A 24673-nucleotide genomic window follows, 5' to 3' on the forward strand; every position below is an offset into this window, starting at 1 on the left:
TCACAATTTTAATCTATTATTCCCCAGGCTAAAATAACCGTGACAACATAATGGCATTCACATTAAAAATTATATCCTTACATAAATTACACAGAACTTTGTCAAATACCAAAATGAATCTTGAAAATCTATTTAGTTTGCTTTTATGTAGTTTGTGAATTCAGCAAATTACTGTACTGTAGTCTCACTAAAACATAATTTTAATGTATCCAGTTTCTAGGTAGTGTATAGAGTACAAGGATGAATACTTACAAAGGTCAGGTTTCATTTCTGACTTCTTCCAAATAGTCGCTGCTAGTCAACTGCATACATTTTATCATCTTCCATTTTAAAGTACTGATGTAAAAGTATGTATTTATTTGTACTTGCAGTTGACTTGCGTTAATAAGATACAGAAAACTTTGCTTGTAATTCCTCACAAAAAGAATTCAGTGAAGAACAACTATATTATTTTCATATGACTGCTATGTATGGTGACATATGGTTCAAGTGATTACCTAAGGATTCATCTATAATTACAGCAAGCGGCCCAGTCTGAGAATTTCACACATAGGTATGTTTCTTTGGTATGTGTTTTTTCCTTGTCCACAGAATGGTTTGTTGATAGTTTTTAAATGTGTCTGTAATTCAGCACCAAAGAAACTTAGAGGGAATACCTGCAAAATTTTCAGTACTGATATTATTATAGGACACACATAATTATTTTCAAGATTCATCACTGTAAACCACAAATCATACAACTTTAAAAAGCAACAGACTAAACATATTACTTCATTTCCTCTAAAAATGCAGCGCACACAAACCATGAATGTCAATGTGATGATTCACACTGCAAGTGCTCTTTACATTCCTTTTTTGTTGGTGTTGTGAGATTAGGAAAATCACCTGCTACTACCAAAAGAAAAAAAAAAAAAAGGAGGACCAAAAAATAGTCCTAGGATATAGGCAAATGCACTAAAATACCCATGAAGAACTATAAACTTTGACAAGACAGCACAAAATCACGCTTCTGTATCTCGTGGGTAACAAATGTCACATAGCTGCACATGGGCAGCACGATGTGGCCTAAGCTGGTTTCTTCTAAAATACCAAAGCAAAAATTTTCACTAAGATATTTCTAAATGTTTTTGTGAGCACAATGGTTGCAGAATGATGTTCCACACTAGCTAAATATAGTAAATTGATGGCCAAAATAACTGCTTGTTTGAAAAGTATGTAACATGATTTCAAACTATAATTACACATTATGCTTTGATTTGCTTACTGTTTTAAAAAAAACAAAACCAAGTTTGCTTTAGTCCAAAATGTTGTTAAAGTTCAAAAATCAGTCTTTGTCATAGACTGCACGATGCAAAAAATACATTAATACCTACAGCCAAACTTGGTGATCCGAGTTCTTCTTTTTAAAAGTCCAAAGCTGGCTACACCTTTAAAATGGTAATATCTTATTTTAGGACAGAAAAGTGTATTTGAAAATGCAAATACAGTCCAATTTTATACTTTTCTCAGTAGAAACATTTTAGAGAAACTGTGTTAAAGTCACATAAAATCACATTATTAAACCCAACTTTGGTATTTAAAATGATCTTCAGACAAAATTTTGAAACAGAAGCAAGTAGAAATATATTTAATATTTTATCCTACTTCTCCCTTCCCAAAAGGTCCTCAATGCTCCTGCAGATCAACATGTCTTACAAAAGCAGCAACAAGTCTGTACATTTAGTTCTCACAGAAAAGGTGTCATGATTTTTTGCTAACTCAAGCCTTTGTACAAAGAATGCTAAAACCCAAAGGAGACAGTGATTTCAGTACTATTGGCTTGAGCCCTTTATTTAATGCTGACACAGTCCTAAAAGCTCTATTTTGACAAGAGTAATTTTAGTATACATCTTGGTTTTTGTTTTAGCATGACTGAACTTTAAATAGATTAAGTCTTTGCTGCCTGTGTGAGCTCACTTTTTGTACTGAATACAGTAATACAGAGATACAAATTATGTAACACAGTAGTAGGTCATTTCAATCTAAGTTGTACTAGTGTCACACCTGAATTTAACAGAAAAAGGAGTAATACAGGCAATTATTCCATGTAAGAAAAATAAAAATATACAGTGTTAACATGCAGTAATTAATTAACTTCTCCTCCTGAATTGCATGTTCCAACTCCCAGGATGAAGTAAGGATATTACCACCTTTTAAAAGAATCACTGTGTCAAAGTGCCACTGCCTGAATACATACTTAAATAATTTTGTAGTTCCTTTCAAACATGCATTACTTCATTACTGAAAAAAAGTGTATTTTTAAATATTTATAAAAGCAAGAGACGTATTCTAGTTATCGTCAAATTGTTCAATACAAAATTAAGCAATAGAAATTATTTGCAAAATTCTTTTTTTGTCTTCTGCCATTTTATAGGATATTGGGCATAGGCACTTCGTAATATTATATATATCATATCTGCTCCCGATGAGTACCACACAGGTTAGGAGATGTACAAAAACTTTAAGACTACAAACATCCAAACTGAGGGAAATATGCAAATGCACAGTTGTTTACTAAAACTGATCTGTTTCACGAAATTGAAAACATGTCTTCGAATATGAAAGTGTATGTGCCTCACTGTTTTTGTCTCTGCTGGTACATTTATAAATACTACAGTATGTGGTTAACTTATAAATTGTAAAAAAACCAGATAAGTTGTAATTTCTATTTAATCATATTGTGATTTAACAGTAAAACCATGTGAAATATTTTAAATTCACAGTACACATATAACACGTCCTATTATTGCATATTAAAAAATAAACATAAGACCTAGAAAGCAGCTTGAAGCAATTTACAACATATCTTCTAACAAAACACAATAATTAAAAAGTGCTTTTATATTAATCAGAGTTTTTCGAACATCCAAGTAAACATAGTGTTAGACCGATTCCAAAATACTGGCTCTGGCATTCCACACACAACAGACGTGGCAAAGGGACCATTTGTACTGCTGAGCGTGTAGTTACTGTACCTATGTATCCATCTTCTGTTAATGAAAATAACAGGTATAAACACTTCATTCAGGCATTATGGTACGATTTATACAAAGTGATTACAGTGCAAATGAACCTAAGTAGCTTGTGCACTAGGAATGTAATTGGATGTCAGAAAAGGCTGCGATGGGATTGGGGGGGGATGAAAGAACCTCATCAAATGACTGAAGTTGATATGTAAAGGTGAGCAAGCCTTATTCTCTATCTTAAAGCAACTAAGTTTCTCACATCAAAATGGAAATCAGTCTAGCACTATTAAATGGATTAATTATCAGTGATATAATTCTTATACAAAATACAAAACCATAAAATTATTTAATTCATGAACATGATACGAGTACTATGCCTGTATGTTACCACAGATTTTTTTTTTTCTTGCAGCAGGGACATTCTTCTTGTGTGGCTGCACAGTGATCACAAAGTACATAATGTTGACATGGATTCAGGATAATGCTACGATCACCTTCCTGACATACGATACATTTCTTTGACTGAAGCTGAAAAATCACCTGTAAAAAGATTGTTGCACTCAGTAAAAACAATTCCAAAGTATACAGTTGCATTCTAGCAGCTTTATGCTTAGGTGTCCCAAATAAACTTCTAATTTAACAACACGAGATGTTTGCATTAGAACAAAATGGAAACATTCCAAATGTGCGATACTTTGAATAAAGCTACTGGTACAGACTTCGGGGAGGATGTTACAACTGCAAATAAATGTCTCCATGTGATAAGAGATATCAACCCTATTAAGGAACAAGAAGAATTGAAAAGCATCTAGAAGCCATGTTAGTTTTTGAAGAACAAGCCATGGTTTGGACTAAGAGAAGAACCCAGAACACTATGTGTGGCACTGCCTAAGACAGCAATTTTCTCCTGGAAGGAAGAGATAGGTTAGAAGAGGCCACAGTGGTAAAGAAGACCTGAGAAACTGAGGAGCTGGAAAAGGTGGTAATGGTTCTGATCACTCCAGCCTGGCCAAGATGACTTCCATTCCAGGATGTAATGACCTTTTTGTTAAGAGATACCAAGACTCTTTTGCTTCTCTTTGAAATCCCTTAGGAGAAAAACAACAGGGGTCCCTAATCCAATCCTGTAAATGGACTTGGTAACAGGAGCCTGGTAACTAACAAGTCTCGTCCTTGTCCACCTACTTTATTGACAAAGACTTAAATTATGTTTTAAACTCTTCTAGAGAGAGCTTGGCTTTTTTTTCAAAGGCTGTAGTTCATACTGATACAGATGGAACTGGACAGGAGGTGCACTGAGATGGAGAAGACACTGCTGAACTCAAACAGGTACTACAGTATGGCAGACTGTCCCAGTAGTGAAAGGAAATCTTTTTATTTTTTCATCTGGACAGTCCTGTCACACTCAAAACCGCAATAACTGGTGTCATATGTGGTGTCACTGCCCTTTGAGATTGCAGAGGAGAAAGCAATGTGAAACTAGATTGTGCCCAGCAAGGTCTGACGTATGGTGCCTGGAGCAGCGCAAGGTCATCAGTATCTTCCTTGATGTGCTCAGAGGAGCGGCACCTGATACTCCCAGCTTTGAGAGCCCTGAGAAATGCCCTCAATCTGACAGCAAAGAAGCATCCTAAATTTTGGCAGAAACCGAGTCTGGATTTGAGAGAAGGTGAAATACAGCAATAGGCCGCTAAGGTGATTAAGGAATTGAAACATCTGACATACGAGGAGAGGCTGAAAGAGCTGGGATTGTTTAGCCTTGAGAAGAAATGGCATCTTACCGGTGTATATAAATACCTGATGGGAGGGAGTAAAACAGATAGGGACAGACCCCTCGGTGGTATCCAGTGAAAGAAAAGGCAGTGGGCACAAATTAAAATACAGAAAATTCCACATAGACATATGAAAAAACTTTTCTTACTCTGAGGATGGTCAAACACTGGGAAAGGTTGCCCACAGAGGTGGTGGACTGTCCACCCTTGGAGATACCCAAAACACTACTGGGCAAGGCTCCAAGCAACCTGCTGGAGTTGATCCTGCTTTGAGCAGGGGGTTGGACTGGATCATCTCCAGAGGTCCGTTCTAATGTCAATGATTCTATGCTCCAAGTCTGTACTGGCCTCTCTGACTACACAAACTCCTATCAGGAAACCTCACCATCTACCTTCTAAACAAGTGAAAAGCATGTAACTATTTTCATTTATTTAAGGCAACTATTTTTATCTATTCAGGTAGTGCCCAAAACATTGGGGGTAAAAGCTGGCTTTATATCTTATTTTAATCACCCCAAGAATTCTTGTGAATTGCTTGTAATTTGTTCTGATAGCTGATCAAAAACTTAGAAGAATCCATTAGGTTAGGAAATCTGAACCATCCTCTATTCCAGAAAAGAAAACCTGGCATAAATATGTCATTGAAGGTCACTGAGCTGCCAGTTTCAGTTAATCAAAAATAGTTACGCAGATGAAGAAACTCACCTCATCTATTGTTTCTAAATCTAAGTGCAGCCGATTTTGTAAGGAACGAAGCTTTGGCAAGGATATCTTTTCTATATCTCCGTAGTTTTTCATATAAGGTAATGTAGTAGATAGACAAGCAGCTAATTGTGCCTTCAGCCTTTTTAATTTATTTTCCACTTCCTCCTTCTTCTGAAGAGCGAGTTGTTTGTCTGCATCTGCGATGTTAGCACGTTCTTTTGCTTCTTGAGCCTCTTTCTGCCATGCATCACATGCCTGGGAGAAAGAGATTTCCAGAATATAAAAAATAAATTTTTTAAATTAACAACAGAAGAGCAAATTCAAAAGCCTTCAAAGATGCAGGTGATTTCTAATTTTAGACATAACAATGTATTTACTGTCTATTTAATGCTTCTCCCTACTTATCCTACCTTCTAATTAACAACTCTTCTTGTTTTGTCTTAATGTAAATTTAGGTATGTCACTGTTACTTGTCAGTAAACAGCCAGAAGCCTTTTTGGAGCTCTATAAATGGAACACATTTTAAATGTTAAATTCATAATTTAATGTCAAGAGACATCAAAACCGATCAAAATTTAGTACAGCTACTTAGTTACTCCTTGTCACAGAGAGAACATGAGGGGAAGGAAAGGACTACAGAAAATGCACTAGACTGGCAGTTTTCAACAACCTCAGTTTGACTGCTGACATGGATAGATGCTGTCCAGGTATACTGTACAACCACAGCTGCTGGTAAGCCTCTACTTTTTTTGCATGCTTATCATCTGAAAGAGCTACGGGAGGGAATGTATGTATTTAGTTACTTAAACATCAAGATACATTGCTGTTCAGCCCTACCCTGAATATGTGTAAGTGTCCCTGTCTAGAGAGGCAGATCAACTTTCAGAAAATGAATTGTCCTTTAAAATGTTGTTTGCTTTATGCCGCTAGCTCATTTGGAGGATGGAAAAAACATTCTTTTGACAGACTGTAATAAAACTCTGGGTCCAAGGATAAGAAGATATGTAAAAAGGAAAAGCAGTAGGAGCTGCTTGTTTGTAAAAAAATCCCAAAACAAACAAACAAATAAAAATTAATATTATCATAAAATTAGCATACCTGTTTTACTTGTTGCCAAGATTCTTCCCATTGTTTTAGTTTTCTCTTGGCATCATCAAGTTCCTGTCTAACTCGAGTTAGTTCATTCCCACTGGTGTTTGAACTTAATGAGGGGGTAGTGCCACTGCTTAGTACTGGGGATGGACTAGGGGAGAAACTCCCAGTTACAAAGTCCCAAATGCTCCCTGTAACACCATTTAAACCTGTAAAACAAAGGCAGAAAAAACAATCATTCTGCACGCACTTCTGCAAAACGTTTCACATGCAGAACAAAACAGATGTGCCACATATGCAAAACTTATACTTTTATCTGCAAGACTCATAACATTATTTCACTACCTTCAGAAAAGTGACAATCTCGAAAATGTTTACAGTATTTAGAGCAATTCAGGAGACAGTTTTTTTCCTTGCCACTTCTAATAAAGGACAATAGAGTCCACAAAAGGAGAAGGAAGAGTGGGAATTCATTTATACACAAAAAGCTTTGTTCCTAGCAGCTCATACATCATTTTAATTCTTCCTCTTTCTCTGTTTTGTATTTTCTTTTAGCAAAATGCTGCAGCTAAAATGCATTCCTGCTGCCTATATGCCAACTGCTATATTTTACCCCTTTCAAATGCCTCTGTAGGTATCTACTCTTCCAAGAATTCTTTTTTTCCCCTTCATTAGGAACCGAAGTTCACTCCTTGAACTTTCTCCCACAAACCACATATAACTCCATTATCAGTAGTGTTATCAATTACAATAGCTAGGTTTTGTAGTCCAGATTAAATCATAAGAAACATGCAAAGCCTTGAACTGAACATTTCTTACCTGGCATTGAGTTCCCTCTTACAATACACAAAGTACAGCCTTCAATTTACTTACCTAAAGAGTTGTGAGAAGAGGCTGAGGTGCCTAACATACTATGTTCTGTCTTCAAAGGCTGAGGCTGCTGGTGGTGAGGAGCCGTAGTGGATGAAACAAAAGACTGAGACAGCGATTGTGAAAGAGAACTGAGTGGAGAGGTTGAAAGGGATGATGATGAATGTAAAGATGAGGACCGAACAAGAGAACCTGGAATATTGACAGGTGCTGAACTTCCCAGTAGTCTTTGACCTATACATGCATTAGGGAAAAAAAAAAAAAAAAATATTTGTTCCAAATCAGTACACAGCTCTCTGTAAGTATTTTTCTGAAAAATCAAATGTAAATTAAATTATGTATTTTGTTCAGTAGATTGTCAATGTCAAATGTACTTAACTCTCTGTGAATGCTGAGTTTGAAACCAAATAACAATTAACAATAATTTAAGTCAAACAAATGCATTGTTCATAATTTCCCAAAATAATGACAATAATAAAAAATAGGTATTGACAAAAGGATGTTGCATCATGCAACTACTGAAAAAAACATGCACAGATGCAGTGCATTTTCCTGGTCAGGAAACAGTTCAATATTTACTGTGAAGATTTCATTCATCAATATGTTTGAATAGCAACTAAAAATGACATCACCTTTTCTTTAAAAAAAATATAGCGGTCCAATGATTATACTTAAAGCAAGGGTCATGATTCTAGTTTTCTGGATTTGCTAAAACCAGGCATTTTAATTTGTTGATTCCCCCCCCTTTATCCTTCCTCCCTGCAGTCTCTTCCCTGCACTGCTCTCCTTTGCTGTTTCTTCCTCTCCTCTCCTTCTGCAGAAGGGGCCAAATGGCTGAATACTTCCCAACAGACCTTCAACTAAATTGCTCCTTCCAGGTTAGATTTATAGAAAGATTAGGTCCCTACCTTGCAAGTATTACAGTCCTAAAGGTTGTGTTGTGGTTAATCTCAGCCAGTAACTAAGCACCACACAACTACTCACTCACCCCTCCCACCCCCCAGGGGATGGGGAGGAGAATGGAAAAAAAGCCTTGTGGGCTGAAATAAAGACAGTTTAATAGGATAACAAAGTAAGAGGATAATGATGATAATAATGATGATAATAATAATAACAACAATAACAATATTTTTTTGTGTGTGTGTATATATATTTGTATGTGGATATATATATATACAAGTGGTGCACAAATGCAATTGCTCACCACACATGGAAGGAAAAAAAACAACCCAATGCCCAGTCTGTTTCCAAGCAGTGATCCCACCTCCCAGCTAGCTTCCCCAGTTACATAGGGAGCATGACATTTTGTGGTAGAGAATATCCCATCGGCCAGTCTGGGTCAGCTGTCCTGGCTGTGCTCTCCCAGCTTCTTGTGCCCCTGATAGGACATGAGAAGCTAAGAAATCCTTGACCTGGTGTAAACACTACAACTATCTAGCAAGAAGTAAAAACATCAGTGTGTTATTGACACCATTCTCACCCTAAATACAAAACACAGCACTAGACCAGCTACTAGGAAGACAATAATCTCAGCTGAAACCAGGACAGGTTGCTAGCTCCTTTTCCTCAAGAATTGCCCCCATTCCCCTTCTCAGCAACCACCTAGCCATGGAAGTAGTTGTGGGTCCCCGCAGCACATACTGCCTGCTGTCAAGCATTCGCAGCACTCAACATGCAGGCAGTCAAGCTCAAGCGTAATGCCTTCCTGTAAATACATCTAAGTCCTTCCATCAACTGTTATGTCTATAGGCCCAAGTCATTAAGCATGTTAAAAAACCCCCAAAAAACCCCAAACCAAAACGTTTCATAGACTGAAACTTTGCAAAATACAGACAGGATGATAGTGGTGCAATCCCTTTGCACCACAAAGTTAAACAACTGGAACAAAACTGAGGACTTTTCTTCAAAGTCTTTGCTGCCTGTAACTATTTTGATGAGTAAGTTTAGAAAGGTAAGAAAGATATTTTAAATGAGTATAATTTTACAAATTAGACCTCTTACTTGCTAATCCAAGGTCACTGCCTTCTTGATCTTCTAATTCTCTATCTATGGATGTGACGTTCACATCATTAAAATGCAAATCTAAAGCAGAACCTGTTAAACAAAACATTGTATCAATGAATTATCCTTGAATTATCCATAAAACTATCATGATAGCTGAAATGAGGAAACTTAATTTGACTATTTTTGATAGTGCTTCCATCATAGAACTCTTGCACACCTCCCATCACTCTGCTGCAGGATATTCTGGGAGAGATCCCTCTCACTTTCACCAAGTGAAGCTGTTCCACTTTCGTTGAAAAAAATCAAAATTCTCTCAATCATGAAAAGAGAGGCTTTAAAATCCCATCATTAGCACCATCATTATTTTTAAACAGGGAAACAAACTGTTTTTTCAAGCTCTTGCAATTCTCCCCATCACCCAGATGTTACTAATATTTGAAGTTATTTGCAGTCTCTGGCTCAGTATGTTGCTACGCAAGTATGACAAGCAGGAATGAAACACAATGAGGCTGACATAAATCAAACTGCTCAAACAGTAGATCAAATCTAAGCCTACACCCTTTCTAAATCACTAACCTGTCACGTTCTTCTCCTCATGTGAGGCCTTAACTCATTCTGCCATGTTTGTCCTCCCCTACACAGGGAGGTCAGTCCAAAAGGAATGACATGTCTCCTTACTGTTTATTATCTTGATTTTCAAAGCTTAACTTCTGATACCTTCCAGCTCTCTCAGATTCTATCTCACATGGTGGAAAGTCAGTGGAGAATGGAGAGAACACAGACAGCATCTTAAAATCACAACATACATGAGAAGCAAATGGGAAGACATCAACTTTCCTTGAATGGCAAGCCTGCCAGACAGGGAAAATCCCCATGCTTGAGTATCCAATAGAAAGCAAGGGAAGCAACCAAAACATCCCCCGGGGGAGGTCCACCCAGAACCTCAGGCACACAACAGGGTGGAGTATCAGGCTGGCAGATGCCCCCTAATGTTAAGGTCCCACCTTCTCCCTACTACCACTTGAGTCACTTTCCTTCACTGCTGCCCATTCCCTATCTATTCCTCTCCAAATCTGTCTCCTTTGACACTCTGCTTATCTAATTTCTCTATTCTCTTAAAAAATATTTTTATTTATTCCTTTTTTTTTTTTGTGATTTTCAGGAGGACTTCAAACACCCTGCAGCTTTTATGTTTTCAGATTATGCTCCTTTCTCTTTTCTAGCAGAACAAAACCAGACAATTCAACCAATCTCCCTTAACTCTGGCAGGAGTAGACTGCAACAATATACCTTCCTCCACTCCATCATTCCTCAGTTTTCAACATATTGTCCAAGCCTCAATGATAAACACTAGATCTATCTGGTTGGTATGCTTATTCCCAACTCCCCCGAACCCTTCTCTTCCCCAGCTCTTGGGGACTATTACTCAAGGAGCAGAGAGGGCTTGGAGCTCCCTGTGAGATCGAGATAAGGGACACAGAAAGGGCTACAGACCCCACTGTCTGACAAAGCTTCCTGTCCTTGCCCATGTAACTGTTCTGCATTTCCCCTAATCCTTTATCCAAACCCATTCGTCCTGTTTCCCCATAATGACCTAGCCCCTTCCCTTGCTGCAGCTCCTTTACTATCCCCTTTTTTAATGATTCTTCAGTCCTCCACTTCCTACAACAACATTATTTATTTTCTGTTCTACAATAACTTCTTAATTTTCTGCTCTATTCAGATTATGTACAGCACTTTATTTTCAATGCCCTCCTGTATATCTATTAAACAGAACTCTGGAAAAAGAATTTTTATATATATATATATGTATATATATATGAATGAAATTCTTTTAAGGAAAAAAACCCAAAGCTACCCCAAAGCTACACAGTTATCATAAAGTACTCTTATACATACATGAGACGTGTATTTTATGATTCATATTCTGTTAACAAACATAGCATACTGAAAAGTGTTTTAGAAAAGCATCCATAGACAGCAGAGGCATATTCTAACTCAGAGGAATCAAGAGTCTCTTACGCTTAATAGTATAATCACACTGAGACACGGGAAACATAGCTTATCACTGTTTAAATGACTTCGCAACACTTGTTCAGTATATCGCAATTAAAAAATTATACTGAATTAGCACCACATCTAGTATACAGAAATTAGACCATGGTTTTTACTGTTATATGAGTAACTTGTTACAGCCAACTAGCCTCTACTTATTCCAGAAGCAATGTTTATCTTGATAAAAAAATAAGAGTGATTTAATTCCATAGCATATCTTAAAATATTAATCATAAGCTGATGAAATTATATTACTTGCATAGAGTAAAACCTAAAATCTTGCACATTCTAATTCTGAAATTTAAAAATAATTTAAAATTTATTTTCTGTTCTAACACACAGATCATCACACAAACCTTTAAGGAAAGCAAGCTATACACTTGTGAGACTGCAGAAAAAGATCCACCATTTAATATTCTGCATAGATTTCTCTCCTAAAAGAATTAAAAGAGCGAATGCCTAACTTACCATGCCGAAGTGCTGACTCACTGTCTGCAGTCTCCTGGTCGCTGCTACACATCGATTTAAACACAGAAAGCTTCAAGTACACCAGCTAATCACAGCAACTCCCTGATCATGTGACTTACACCACAGAATGTGAAATACAGCATCTTTCAAATCACAACATTCCCTGCCACAGCTTCCTGAATAAACCACATTTAGTGTAAAAGTGCCACAAATTTCAACGAGTTTGTGGATAACACTAAATTAAGGGGAGCAGCCGATACACTCGATGGCAGGACTGCAGTTTAAAGTGATCTCAAAAGGCTGGAGAACTGGACTGACAGAAACCTCATGAAATTCAAGCAAGCCAGATACAATGCTGCTGCACCTGAGACAGAATAATCCCTTGCAACTGTACAAGCTGAGGGCCAAATGATCAGACAGCAGCACTGCAGAAAAAGAATTCTGATGAATAACATGGTCAACATGTTCCGTGGCAATAAAAGCTAACAGCATATTGGCCTGCATTAGTAAAAGCATAGCCAGCAGGTTGGGGGAAGTGATTATTCCTCTCTATCCAGCACTTGTAAGACCATAGCAGGAGTACCATGACCAGTTTTGAAGTTCCCAGGGTCTAATTATTATGGAAATATTTATCTCCTTCTACCATTTTCCACATGGACGGCCTAGCTGGTTGGAAGCATAGGAAAGGCTCTGGGCTAATGACAGAAAATTTTGGAAGTATTTCCCAGAATCTGTCTTGTGCACTCAGAAAGCAAGGGCTCCTCTTTGTGTCCTTTCAGATCTGGTCCGCATAGTGTGAACATAAGATTTTGTCCTTGAACACACAAATAACCGGACTGGAGAATATGCAGTCAGGCAAAGAAAAATCTCCCATTTTCATGTGAGCATTGTAAGATCTGTAATTGCACCTGCTATAGTAACATTAAAAAAAAAAAGTCAAATCTCATCAGCCCACCAACAGAATTTGAGGAGACAGTACTTCTACTTCTAGCAACACAGCGAGTTGCATTATGAAGGTTTTACACATTTTTTTTAAATCACTGGCCAATACCAATGCCAAAATTCCAGTTTAAACGTCTGATTCACTCATGCCTATGCTCACATTGGAGACTTTGTGAAAAATAATGATTTTGGGTGAAAACATTTAAATTAAATTTCAGATATTGCTTTTTAATTACATATAATAAAACAGGTTATGTACAAAATTACTGTCTTTACCAATAAGCTCTTTGGACCTACGCTGAAACAAGAACTTGAATAATGCAACAAAACATGTACAATGGGAGATTAAATGTGAAGACTTACCTATTACTGATTCAACTGTGTTACTGCCAGAGTAGAATGGGAGAGCTTTGGCACTGATAGCAGAGACAGTTGTAGGAGATGAACTATCTGATCCAACACTGGAAGCCAGACTGGAAGTTATACTTGAAGCAAGTGGGTTAACCGCTGAAAAAACACTGAGATGGTTCTGTTAAAAAACCCAAACAACGTATGTATAAACACACAAACACACAGATGTATGTACAAACATATAAAACAAACAGAATGTATTTTTAAAAGTAGGTATTTTAATTCAAACAGAAAGAAATCTAGAAGAACCCTCTGAATTAATAGATCAGGGCAATTTTCCTTATCATTTACGAGCAAGTGCACTTCTCCAGTGTGGCTGGACATCACTACCATATAAGGGAATTCTTGCTTTCAGAAAAAAGTTATTTAAATACTTGCAAATAAGCTCTACAAACAGGATTAGTTAGCTGAAGTCTGATGCTCCTTTTCAAAAGGAAAATATCTATTGATGAATTGTACCATCTCATTATGTGCTCGTACATGAATGATATTCTATATATTTTTTTTGATCTGTAAATTTTCTCATTTAATCTAAATGCAACTGGTGCATAAACTGATCTTTGGTTTAGATAGTTGAGGAACATGACTGCACTGCACATGTGTATCATGTTATATAATGACATGTGCATGTGCTATTTCCTGCTAGCTGAACATTTTTTCATACAAATGACACATTTAAATTATAAAATGTAAGAAATGGAAACAATATGTAACCATGTAACATTCTTAACTAGAAAATAACTTCACAAAGTCTACAGGGACTTGGTGTAGAGTTTCCAGTATATTAATTCCTTTTATTGTTTATTGTTTATGTATTCCCTCCAATATTTTAGTTAATAGAAACAACATTTAACTGTGATTGAATCAATCCACACATCCTCTCATTGCCTTCTGCGTGACAAGCAGTGATTGCGCAGTATCTACTCCTGATTTCTACCAATACCACACAAAATTTCTATGCAGCCCCGAGGAGAAGGACTTGGGGGTATTGATTGATGAGAAGCTCAACATGAGCTGGCAGTGTGCGCTTGCAGCCCAGAAAGCCAACCATGTCCTGGGCTGCATCAAAAGAGGCATGACCAGCAGGTCGAGGGAGGTGATCCTGCCCCTCTACTCTGCTCTTGTGAGACCCCACCTGGAGTACTGCGTCCGCAGCAGGGGGGTTGGAACTAGATGATCTTTAAGGTCCCTTCCAACCCAAACCATTCTGTGATTCTATGATTCTATTTCAAAGCTAGGTATAGTGCAAGATTGAGGCCGATAATGACCAAGAGATCTTTTTAAAATTGTCACTTAGACACAAAAAAAAATTTACTGCAATGGTGGCCAAATACTGGAACATGTTGCCTGAAGAGGTTGTGGAGTCTTCATTTTTGGAGATATTCAAAACACTACTAGACAAGGCACTGAGCACCCTGCTCTAGCTGACCCCACTTTGACAAGGGAACAGATGGACTACAGACCTCCAGAGAATCACAGAATACTTTAGATTGGAAGGGATCATCTTTAAAGATCATCTAGTCCAAGCCCCCTACTGTGGACAGGGGCATCTTTCACTAGATGAAATGCTTGAAATGATGCCCAAAGCCCCACCCAACCCAACCTTGAACAGTTCCAGGGATGGGGCATCCACAACTTCTCTGGGCAACCTGGTCCGGTGTCCCACCACCCTCATAGTAAAGAATTTTGTAATTATATCCAATCTAAACCTACCCTCTTTCAGTTTAAAAACATTGCCCCTTGTCCTGTCACCACCAGCCCTGATAAAAAGTCTTTCTGCATCTTTCTTAGAAGCCCCTTTTTAAGTACTGGAAGGCCACAGTAACATCTCTGTGGAGCCTTCTCTTCTCCAGGCTAAACAACCCCAACTCTCTCAGCCTGTCTTCATAGGAGAGGTGCTCCAGCCCTCAGACCATTTCCGTGTCCCTCCTCCGGACTCGCTCCAACAGGTCCCCATCTTTCTTGTACTGGGAACCCCTGAGCTGGACGCGGTACTGCAGGTGGGGTCTCACGAGAGTGGAGTAGACGGCAAGAATCCCCTCCCTCAACCTGCTGGCCACGCGGCTTTTGATGCAGCCCCGGATAATTGGCTTTCTGGGCTGCAAGTGTATGTTGCTGGCTCATAACCCATTTTTTACCCACCAGTATCCCCAAGTCCTTCTCTGCAGCACTGCTCTCAATCCATTTATCACCCAGACTGTACTGATACTGGGGACTGTCCCGACCCTCGTGCAGGACCTTGAGCTTGGACTTGTTGAACTTCAACAGAGGTCCCTTCCAAGCTCAACTATTTTACACGGAATTCACAAGTTCTCTAATATCCCAATGCAACGTGTTAAATGGAACATTTCTTTGCTGCTTTCTGTTTTCATAAATGTTTGAGCAGGAAAAAAAAGTAAATCTTTGAACCAGCAAATACATATTAAACGACAAAGAACAGCTGCATAATTAAAAAAGTAAAATGCAGAAATACAAGGCATAGGATTCTTACGTTATAAGCCTGATCACGATGCCTGTCATTGGTGAAACACGATATCAGAGTCGACACAAGTAGGAGGAGAGGCAATACAGGCTTTTCATATTACTGAAAAATTACCAGACTCAAAATATATCCCCTTTTGGCCTGCCCCATCTTAAGCTGAGGCCTCTTGGTAAGAGGGAAATAAGAAATTTCACACACCCACACAAAGCTGATGGATTTCTTCAGTTAGTTCTCTTTCTCCCCAGCATAAACATCTATATCTACTAGACTATTTAGTGTCTTTTTCCTCCCTAACATATTTACAAACAGCAAGCTTCTTGTCGCACCCTATACCTACAGACAGATGCACTTGTGCAGCTCAAAGATTCCTTTCCTTCTTCTGTTTTGACAGACCAAGACTGACCCTATCTGTGACTTCAAAACTCTGTTCTGGGGGATATCTAAACAGAACGGAGAGACAAAATAAACAGAAACAAGACAGGATAGAAAGGTTATTAGAAAAAAGATGTCAACAGTATTATAATTACATAGCAGAATTACACACATTCTGCACTATTTAAATGGAGACTAAATCACACTTTTTTAAAGAGGAGAATTTAAAAAACTTGCTAAGTATTCTTAGGATCACCAGATAGTAGGAAAATTCAGATTGGAAGGAACCTCAGGAGGTCATCTAATCCAACCTCCTGACCAGAGCTAGATCAGCTATGAAGTCAGATCAAGTTACTCAGTGTTTTAGCCAGTCTGGTCTTGAAAACCTCCAAGGATGGAGACCACAATCACTCAGCAACCACTGCTCGACTCTTGCCATGGTGAAATTTTTTTCCTTATACCCAGTCTTAGCTTCTTGTTTCAACTTATGCATGCTGTCTCTTGTCCACCCACTGTATACCACTGTGAACAGGCTGCCTCCATCTTGTTGACGGCCTCCTCATAGGTATTGGAAGGCTGCTACTAGGTCCTCCTGAAGCCTTCTTTTCTCCAGGCTACACAAGCTCTGCTTCCTCAGCCTCTCCTCGCAGGACAAGTGCTCCAGCCCTCTGACATCTTGGCAGCCATGTGACACTTTGGCTAGTTTACTGATGTAATCTCAGTACTGTGAGCCCAAAACCGGATACAGTATCCTAGACGTGGTCTAACAAGTGCTAAGCAGAAGGGTAACCTCTTCTGTTGATCTGCTTCATGGTCCTGTTAATACAATCTGGGATAATGCTGCATCGCCTTTGCTGCCAGAGCACACTGTTGGCTCACATTCAGCTTGCTGTCTACAAAGACCCTCGGGTCCTTTTCTGCAGAGCTGCTTCCCAGACAGTTAGTTCTTGTTCTCAGCCTATACTGTTGCAAGAGGTTCTTGCTTCTTAGGTGCAGGACTTTGCATTTGTCCTTAATGAATTTCATAAAGATCTTGTTGGCCTATTCCTCTAGTCTGCCTACATCTCTCTGAACGGCAGCCCAGCCCTATTCACTCGTCCTGCCAATTTCATGTCATCTGCAAACTTGATTCCCCCCTCGCACGTCATTGATAGATGTTAAACTGGGTATGTCCTATTTAGTCTGGTACAAACATTAATAGCAGTAGAAAGTAATGTAAAAACTACTTTTTAGGGCAAATCACAAAAAAATAAAAGAGTTTCCAAGGCTGCCACTCCCACTAGTTTATAGAAGTGTAGGGGAAAAAACCTAATGTATACTTTTAAACTGGTTCACGTGCTATCACTCTTCTGTACACAACTCATAGGATCCACCTCTATCTATCTTGTGTTTTCTCTCCTTATTTATTCTGTACCACTCCTCCTGCTTTTTAAATGTAAGATACATTTTAATCCTCCAATTTAGATTATACACTCCAGTGTGGCTGCATGAATGGAAAATGGTAAAACTTCTGTTCTTATTTATCTTGATCATTGTCATTAACAAAGCATGGAGGCTGTTCTAGCAGTGCAAAGCTGGCAAGTTTTAAGCTCCTTTGCATATACAGAATGACCTCTAATACCTGATAGATTTAGTGTCATGACAGGTCAAAGCTATGCCCTATTCCCTGTCACTTTAACTATTTTTCTAGTTTTGAGCACCTGATGCTTCAACAACTGTATTACCATCTTCCTTCTGGCCTTCCTTAAATTTTATCAATCCATCCCCAAATTAAGTTAGTCCAAAATTTCACTGTGAAAACTCTGCAATGGAATTGCTATAATCAAAATCATCCTCAAATTGCCTCAGATTCTTCTCATCCCTGGTACTCCCTGCAGCACACATCCATTGTACATTTTCACAAAATCTAGAGCCAGCTGTCCAGGACCATGACCAGACAGCTTTTGCATAAATCCCAAGAGGGAGACTCCTCAACCTCTCTGAGCAACCTGTTCCCATGCTCAGCCTCACACACACAGTAAAAAAGTATTTCCATACGTTTAGATGGAACCTCCTGTGTTTCAGTTTGTGCCTGTTGCCTCTTGTCCTCTCACTGGGCACAAATCTTCCTTAGACTATGTTGTAAAGCGCCACATAATTTATTAACACAGTATCAAAGTTATCAAAAAGGGCAAAATATTTTCAGCGTTTGGCTTTTCGCAATACCTGCTTGTTGTCTTGTTCATTTATTTTCTGCTGATTCTCAGCTGGGAAGCTTCGATGCTTTGCCTGAAAGAAGAAAAATCTCTGTAATATATGAACTCAACAAGTCATTGCTGTAAAATATATTATTAGTTTATGAAGGGTCAGTGACATCTCTTTCAGGTTTTTTTCTTGCAGGCCAACAGAGCTGTTTCACATGTTTGAAAAATATCAGTCTTCCCTTCTTGCAACTATCTCTAGCATTGCCTGTTTTCTCCCTGCCTCCCAACTAAAGGATTATAACTCCTCACCCATTTCAACCACTCTCCTCTCATTGCTAATGCTACAGATCTCTCTCTCTCCAAGAGGCTTGTTATATTTTATCGTCGATGTCTGTCTCAGCAATGAACTTGTCCAAGGAGAGAGGCAGCTGTGGGTGGGAGAAGAAACCAACTGACATTAAAGATTGGAACTCATAAATAGTATCAGCAGCCAGAAATTAATGCATCTTTTCACCATCAATTTTCAACAATAATTAAAACTGAATCCTACCAAGTCTAGCTATGATTTTTTTTCCATTGTTATCCTGCTCTGTTCTTGGCAACACGGGCTCAAAATGACAATCACAACTTTTCTGCAAAGTTAGAATTCATTGCATGTCAGCTGAACAGCAGTGACTGTTTGCATGAGTGTTCTTGACCTGTGACAACTGTAATTTGATGCAGTTTAGCTCAGTAGAGGGTTCCAAACTCCATGTTCTAAATTATCAAAAATCAGTGCTGACACATGAGGCAGACAACATTTTCTGCTGAATCTAATTTAACTTAAAATTTCATTTGTACTTCTAGACCCATAGTACTCACATACCTGATCTTCTCGTTCAAAGCCCGGTGCTTTTGGATAGCTAGATGTTGGTGAAGAAACACCTGATGTGCTAGACTCAGAACACAAAACACCATTTGCTAATGATCTCTGTCTACAAAGAGGTCCAAGGGGTGATAAAGAACTACTGCTACCAGAACTTGATGTTACAGTTGGACTTGAAGAACAGGAAATCTGTAGAAGACAGAAAACAGTGTCTAATATACTCTATGATTTTTTTTGGTGTGTTTACTGCTATAGTCTCCCTCTGTAACACAATCAGTTGAAATTATAAATTAATTTCAGCCTTATGTAAATACAACACTAACTTTGGTTTATTTGTATATATTTTTGGTATTAGCTTAAAAAAGTAGCAGATGACGAAAGTAACATAGAACTATTGTAAATACATAGACTTCAAAAGGACATGCATTTATACACACCGGAATATAGCCTTGTTTGGTCCCTATGCACAAAATGAATCACAGGCAGAGACTACTCTACTTAATAGATATTAATTTACAATAAAGGAGTACTTGCTTTCTGACAATGCTGATTTCCATTCATTCACATATTTCTTAATTTACAGTTTAATGCAAGCATTATACAACATTTTAAAATCACTTTTAAAAAAGTGAAATTCTGCCAGTTAGTTTGTTTAAATACAAAATACACACTGAATCAGACAGACTAAACAAGAATAACTTTATAGTTTACTGTTAAACTCTCAATTTAGGGTTAATCCTCACCCTTAATTTTACTCTATGCTCCACAGAATGTGAAAGTATTTTAAGCAAATGAGGATTTTAACAGGAGACACCTCTCTCCTCAGAATAGTTCCTCCTCATTCAAAATGTTCCTCCTCAGCACCAGAAACTTCAGATTCAAATTCCTGTGAATCAGGTAGAGGACAGACATGAACCTAGATGAGGTCTTAACCCTGGACAGAAAAAACCCCACCTCCAACAAACAGCCCTATACTTGCTGAAGATTACTACCTATGCATTCACTCACTCCTGTCCCTACAGATAAGGTTCTTGTCATGAACCTTAATCTGTTTGGAGGTCTGTAATTAGATTGCTTCTGAAATTCAAAGACTGCTTCTCTACACAACAGTCTGAAATATACATATACCCTGAGAGCTGACAGAAGTAGAAGAGTGGACACCACAGCAAAAATAACTAAATTGATAGCCAAGGTTTACTCAGATAAAATTCCTTCCTAAGTCAAAGGCTGAAGAATTCATGTTTTGACCACAAGCTAGTTAGAACATGCGATATTCCTCTTTTTGTTACTATTTACTCTAAATCCAAAATTGAGGATTGCCCTTGTGCATGGTGATGCCAAGTTTGCACACATTTTCAGCTCTGAAATATTTAAATCCTTTCTTTATGCTAGAGAGAAAAAGAAAATAAAAGGACACTGCCAGGAACAAAAATATTGCTCTTAAGTGAAATTAAAAAAAAAATTTTTTTTTGTTAATGAAAACATACTAAGGTGTTCAGTTCCATAAAAAAAGTTTTCAAAACTTTTTATGAATAACATAGTTACATCTTGTAAGTACACTTAAAAACATACTTCTGGTTGCACAAAGCTGCTTAATGCAGCAGACAAATACGTAAGACAAAATCACTAGACAGCGAAGGCAGACTGACACCCAAAGTAAGATACTAATTTAAGTAAGTCACTGACTCAATTTAAGGATGAGTTCCCTAATCTGCACAGAAAGTTTCAGATGCATATTTCACGTCCGCTCTTTCAGCTGGGCAGACAACACAGATTATTTTACCAACACGGGAAGATGTACATCATAGTTGCTCTCCTACAATGTGACCGAATGAAGATCAGGAAAAGAGGGAGGAAAGGAAGATAGCCATTATGGATTACTTGTCCTGGAGGGCCACCTGCAGACAACAGAGCCATAAGTGGGGAACGATGCCCTTGTTTGCCCAGAAGTACTGGGCTCGAGGTACAGAGTTACTGGTCAAGATCAGATGATATCAGGTATGTAGACCATTAGATAAGAACAATAAGGTGCCACCAGTGTTCCTTCTGGTTACAGTAGGTATCAATGGTGGCATTAACATATATATAAAAAATATATATATAGCTGTAAGCATTAAGAGCTTACAGTACAATTTTTTGTAGATTTGTTCTGAAGAACTAGACTAAAACAATCGCTCACCCTCCTAAGATGCAGGCAGTACTATCTGATTACATGAATGTTTAGGCTTTTGGTCTTAATCTCTGAAGAGTCCACCAGGATGATAACAGACAGAGATAGCCTCTACTTTGTCTTTTGTATTTTTCAGAAAAGAAAAATTAGTTAAGTTTTAGTAACTGGATTACACAGTACCACAAATTCTGTGTGACTCAACTTGCAAAGAAAATACAAAGAACTCATGCAAATAAAGCAGGAAAAGAAAATGGGTCATGTAATATCCATGGTAGGTTAAATACACAACCAAGAAAAAGACATAAATTCCAAACCTAGCCTGAATTTACAAAGTAACTACATCATAGAAAAATCACTCTTTTTGGTCTGAAGTTATTATTTAGAAGTTATTATTTAGAATTTATTCCTCCTGGTTGAAAAGGACCTGGGGGTGTTGGTCGATAGCCAGCTGAATATGAGCCAGCAGAGTGTCTTGGTGGCCAAGAAGGCCAATGGCATCCCGGCTTGTATCAGAAATAGCGTGGCCAGCAGGACTAGGGCAGCAATTGTCCCCCTGTACTCAGCACTGGTGAGGCCGCACCTCGAATACTGTGTTCAGTTTTGGGCCCCTCACTACAAGACAGACATTGAGGTGCTGGAATGCACCCAAAAAAAAAGCAACAAAGCTGGTGAAGGTCTGGAGCACAAGTCCTGTGAGGAGTGGTTGAGGGAACTGGGGTTGTTTAGCCTGGAGAAAAGGAGGCTGAGGGGAGACCTCATCGCTCTGTACAACTACCTGAAAGGAGGTTGTAGCCAAGTGAGTGTCAGTCTCTTCTCCCAAGTAACGAGCGATAGAACAAGAGGAAACATCATCGAGTTGCACCAGGGGAGGTTTAGATTGGATGTTAGGAAAAATTTCTTCACCAAAAGGGTTATTGAGCATTGGAACAGGGTGCCCAGGGAAGTGGTTGAGTCACCATCCCTGGAGGTATTTAAAAAACGTGTGGATATGACACTTAGGGATGTGGTTTAGTGGTGGACTTGGCAGTGTTAATGGTTGAACTTGATGATCTTAAAGGTCTTTTCCAACATAAATAATTCTATGATTCTATCTCCTGTCTGCCCCTATACTGTATGTTTATCCCTCTAATAAGAACATAAGAAATGCCCTGTTGGGGTAGACCCAGACTAATATTCTGTTACCAAAACAGGCAAGAGATTATATTTAGGGAGAACACCTGATCCTGGTTGTTATCTATGGTCATCAAAGATAATTCTCAAGGTAATGAAAGCAAATAGACGTTTTTTCAGACCACCTCCCTTCCCTCTGCGAGATACTCCTCCAGGTCTGGTGAAGATGCTCTGGCCCAAAATGTCAACATTGATCAGGACCCTCTTCCTTTTTGCCCAAGTTTGTAAGAAGCACCTCCTCTATGAATCAAGGCTAGGTGGACTCCACAGAGAAACCATAATAGGTTACACTGCCACTCACATGACAAGAAATAATTTATTCTTGAATATTCGTTCATCCCTGATGGCTTGCTACAGTATACCCGCAAGACTACTGCTCCTGTATCTCTCATCTCTCATGCTCTTTGCAGAGTAAGATACAAAGAACATCTGAGAAATGTCAAGAAACCTATCACTAGAAACAGCCATACAACTTAGTGCAGTATTGACACTAAGATGGTGAGCGAACATTTATTTCGTATCAAGAAGGACATGTGATTCACAGTTAACATGAAGTCAAATGTCAGTACTAACATGAGTGTGATAGTAGTATTAGAGACAAAAAAGATTGCAAAAGGGGGGAAGGGAAACTATCAATGCTTACTTTTTGTTCCTTGATGCTGCAGAATTTACATTTTGGTATCAGTGTTGGCATAAACAGTCCTCAGCACTACTGATGCTAGGAAAATCTATTGCCAATTGTTAGTCTTAATTTATTCTTTTTTTAGGCCTTTTCTTCCTTATTAAGACAGAAGCACAAACAACAGAAGCCAGAATTCATACAGTTGCCTTAACTCTGGAGGAAGCCTTCAACAAGATCTTTGGAAACTGCTCTAGCAATGCAACTTAAGATTTGTGGCATTTGATTTTCTGAGAGTAGGATAAAAAGGCCCAACAGATTTAAGTGGTCTTCAGGAATGCATCCCTCCTAAAAGTGGAAATCTGCTGCACTGTGTAGTCAAAGATATAAGCACAGGAAGGACACAGTTCAACCCCTAAGGATTTAGAGTCTACTTTAATTAAAGACCAGTGCTTGGTGACAATCCTTACCTGAAAGAGGCTCAGCTGTAAATCTTCACATATTCATTTTTAAACTTAACTAAACACTGCCGTTGGATACATTTCAGATTACCTCTCACTTTCACAGAGGTTACAAAAGAACAACTTCTTCAATTTTTTGTCTCTGCTCAAGTCCATAGGATGCCTGAGCATTTCTGACGCACACGAGTCAAAAGATGCCAAGTTTGCCTTGAGAAGGGTCACATCCTCATAATGTTGTAACCACACAGCCTCTTGGATTCTTTTGAAGAAATCATTTGTCACTATTCTTCACTGCAGCTAAATCGCTTAGAAAAAGAGCATGTAGAACAAGAGATACATTCTTTCTCTTGGTTCTTGCCTATTCTAGGCCTTCACTTACAGCTGAACTTCTACAAAGAAAATGAGGAAACATATACCTACAAAACTCGTTATTATTTCCCATGAAAACAGAAGCTTCTTGAGTTTATTGATCTGCATTATATGTTGTAGCTTTAAATGTACTGTTATATTGCCTACATTTGTGGGAGGTCGAGGAGAAGATGACAGGAAGAGGAAATATGTAGGTATTTTAAATTAAGCTGTAAAACTAATTTTGCTCTCAAGTAACTTATTTCCTTCCTATGTCCTTCATTGTCTCGGAACATTAATTCCACAGTAAAGGAAGCATGATTCATCACCATTTTTCAGACTTAGATATGCACATGTAATCAAACTCAGTTGCATTATCACAGCTTAATAAACTATTATTTACCAAATGAGTGTGATAACTGATCATGTGCACACAGTCAAGCCACCTTAGTTATGAAATAAAACAGACAACTTGAGGCTTAATGAAGGCAGCAGAATGTTAGCACTGAGTCTGCAATCAGGATGAGCTATGAAGACACACAATCTTTACTGCGACTAAGCTGACAAGCACTGACTTCTTAACTGTGCTAACTTGAACGTGTGATCAAGTACTTACGCATCTTTGATAAGCTCGATAAAACAAAGATGGTGCTGGTTATCCTATCTTCATCCATTGTGA

General features: G+C 38.3%; 1 protein-coding gene across 10 annotated transcripts in view; it reads right to left on the reverse strand.

Annotated features, from left to right (window-relative positions):
• Positions 1–243: 243 nt before the first annotated feature.
• The window catches only part of UNKL (unk like zinc finger), a 52519-nt gene continuing 28089 nt past the window's right edge, over positions 244–24673 (reverse strand). For 8 of the 10 annotated variants that reach the window (XM_054843021.1, XM_054843023.1, XM_054843019.1 and 5 more), the window contains 8 exons: positions 19227–19415; positions 18384–18446; positions 13277–13442; positions 9446–9538; positions 7448–7678; positions 6581–6783; positions 5483–5737; positions 244–3545 (listed from right to left, as the gene is read on the reverse strand). In XM_054843021.1, the coding sequence (XP_054698996.1) occupies positions 3390–3545; positions 5483–5737; positions 6581–6783; positions 7448–7678; positions 9446–9538; positions 13277–13442; positions 18384–18446; positions 19227–19415 (1356 nt within the window). In that variant the 3' untranslated portion in view covers positions 244–3389. Of the gene's footprint in view, positions 3546–5482; positions 5738–6580; positions 6784–7447; positions 7679–9445; positions 9539–11971; positions 13149–13276; positions 13443–18383; positions 18447–19226; positions 19416–24673 lie in introns of those variants that run through there. The other 2 variants (XM_054843029.1, XM_054843028.1) reach the window with 2 other exon arrangements.

The sequence above is a fragment of the Grus americana genome, chromosome 15, assembly GCF_028858705.1.
Source record: "Grus americana isolate bGruAme1 chromosome 15, bGruAme1.mat, whole genome shotgun sequence".
NCBI lineage: Eukaryota > Metazoa > Chordata > Aves > Gruiformes > Gruidae > Grus > Grus americana.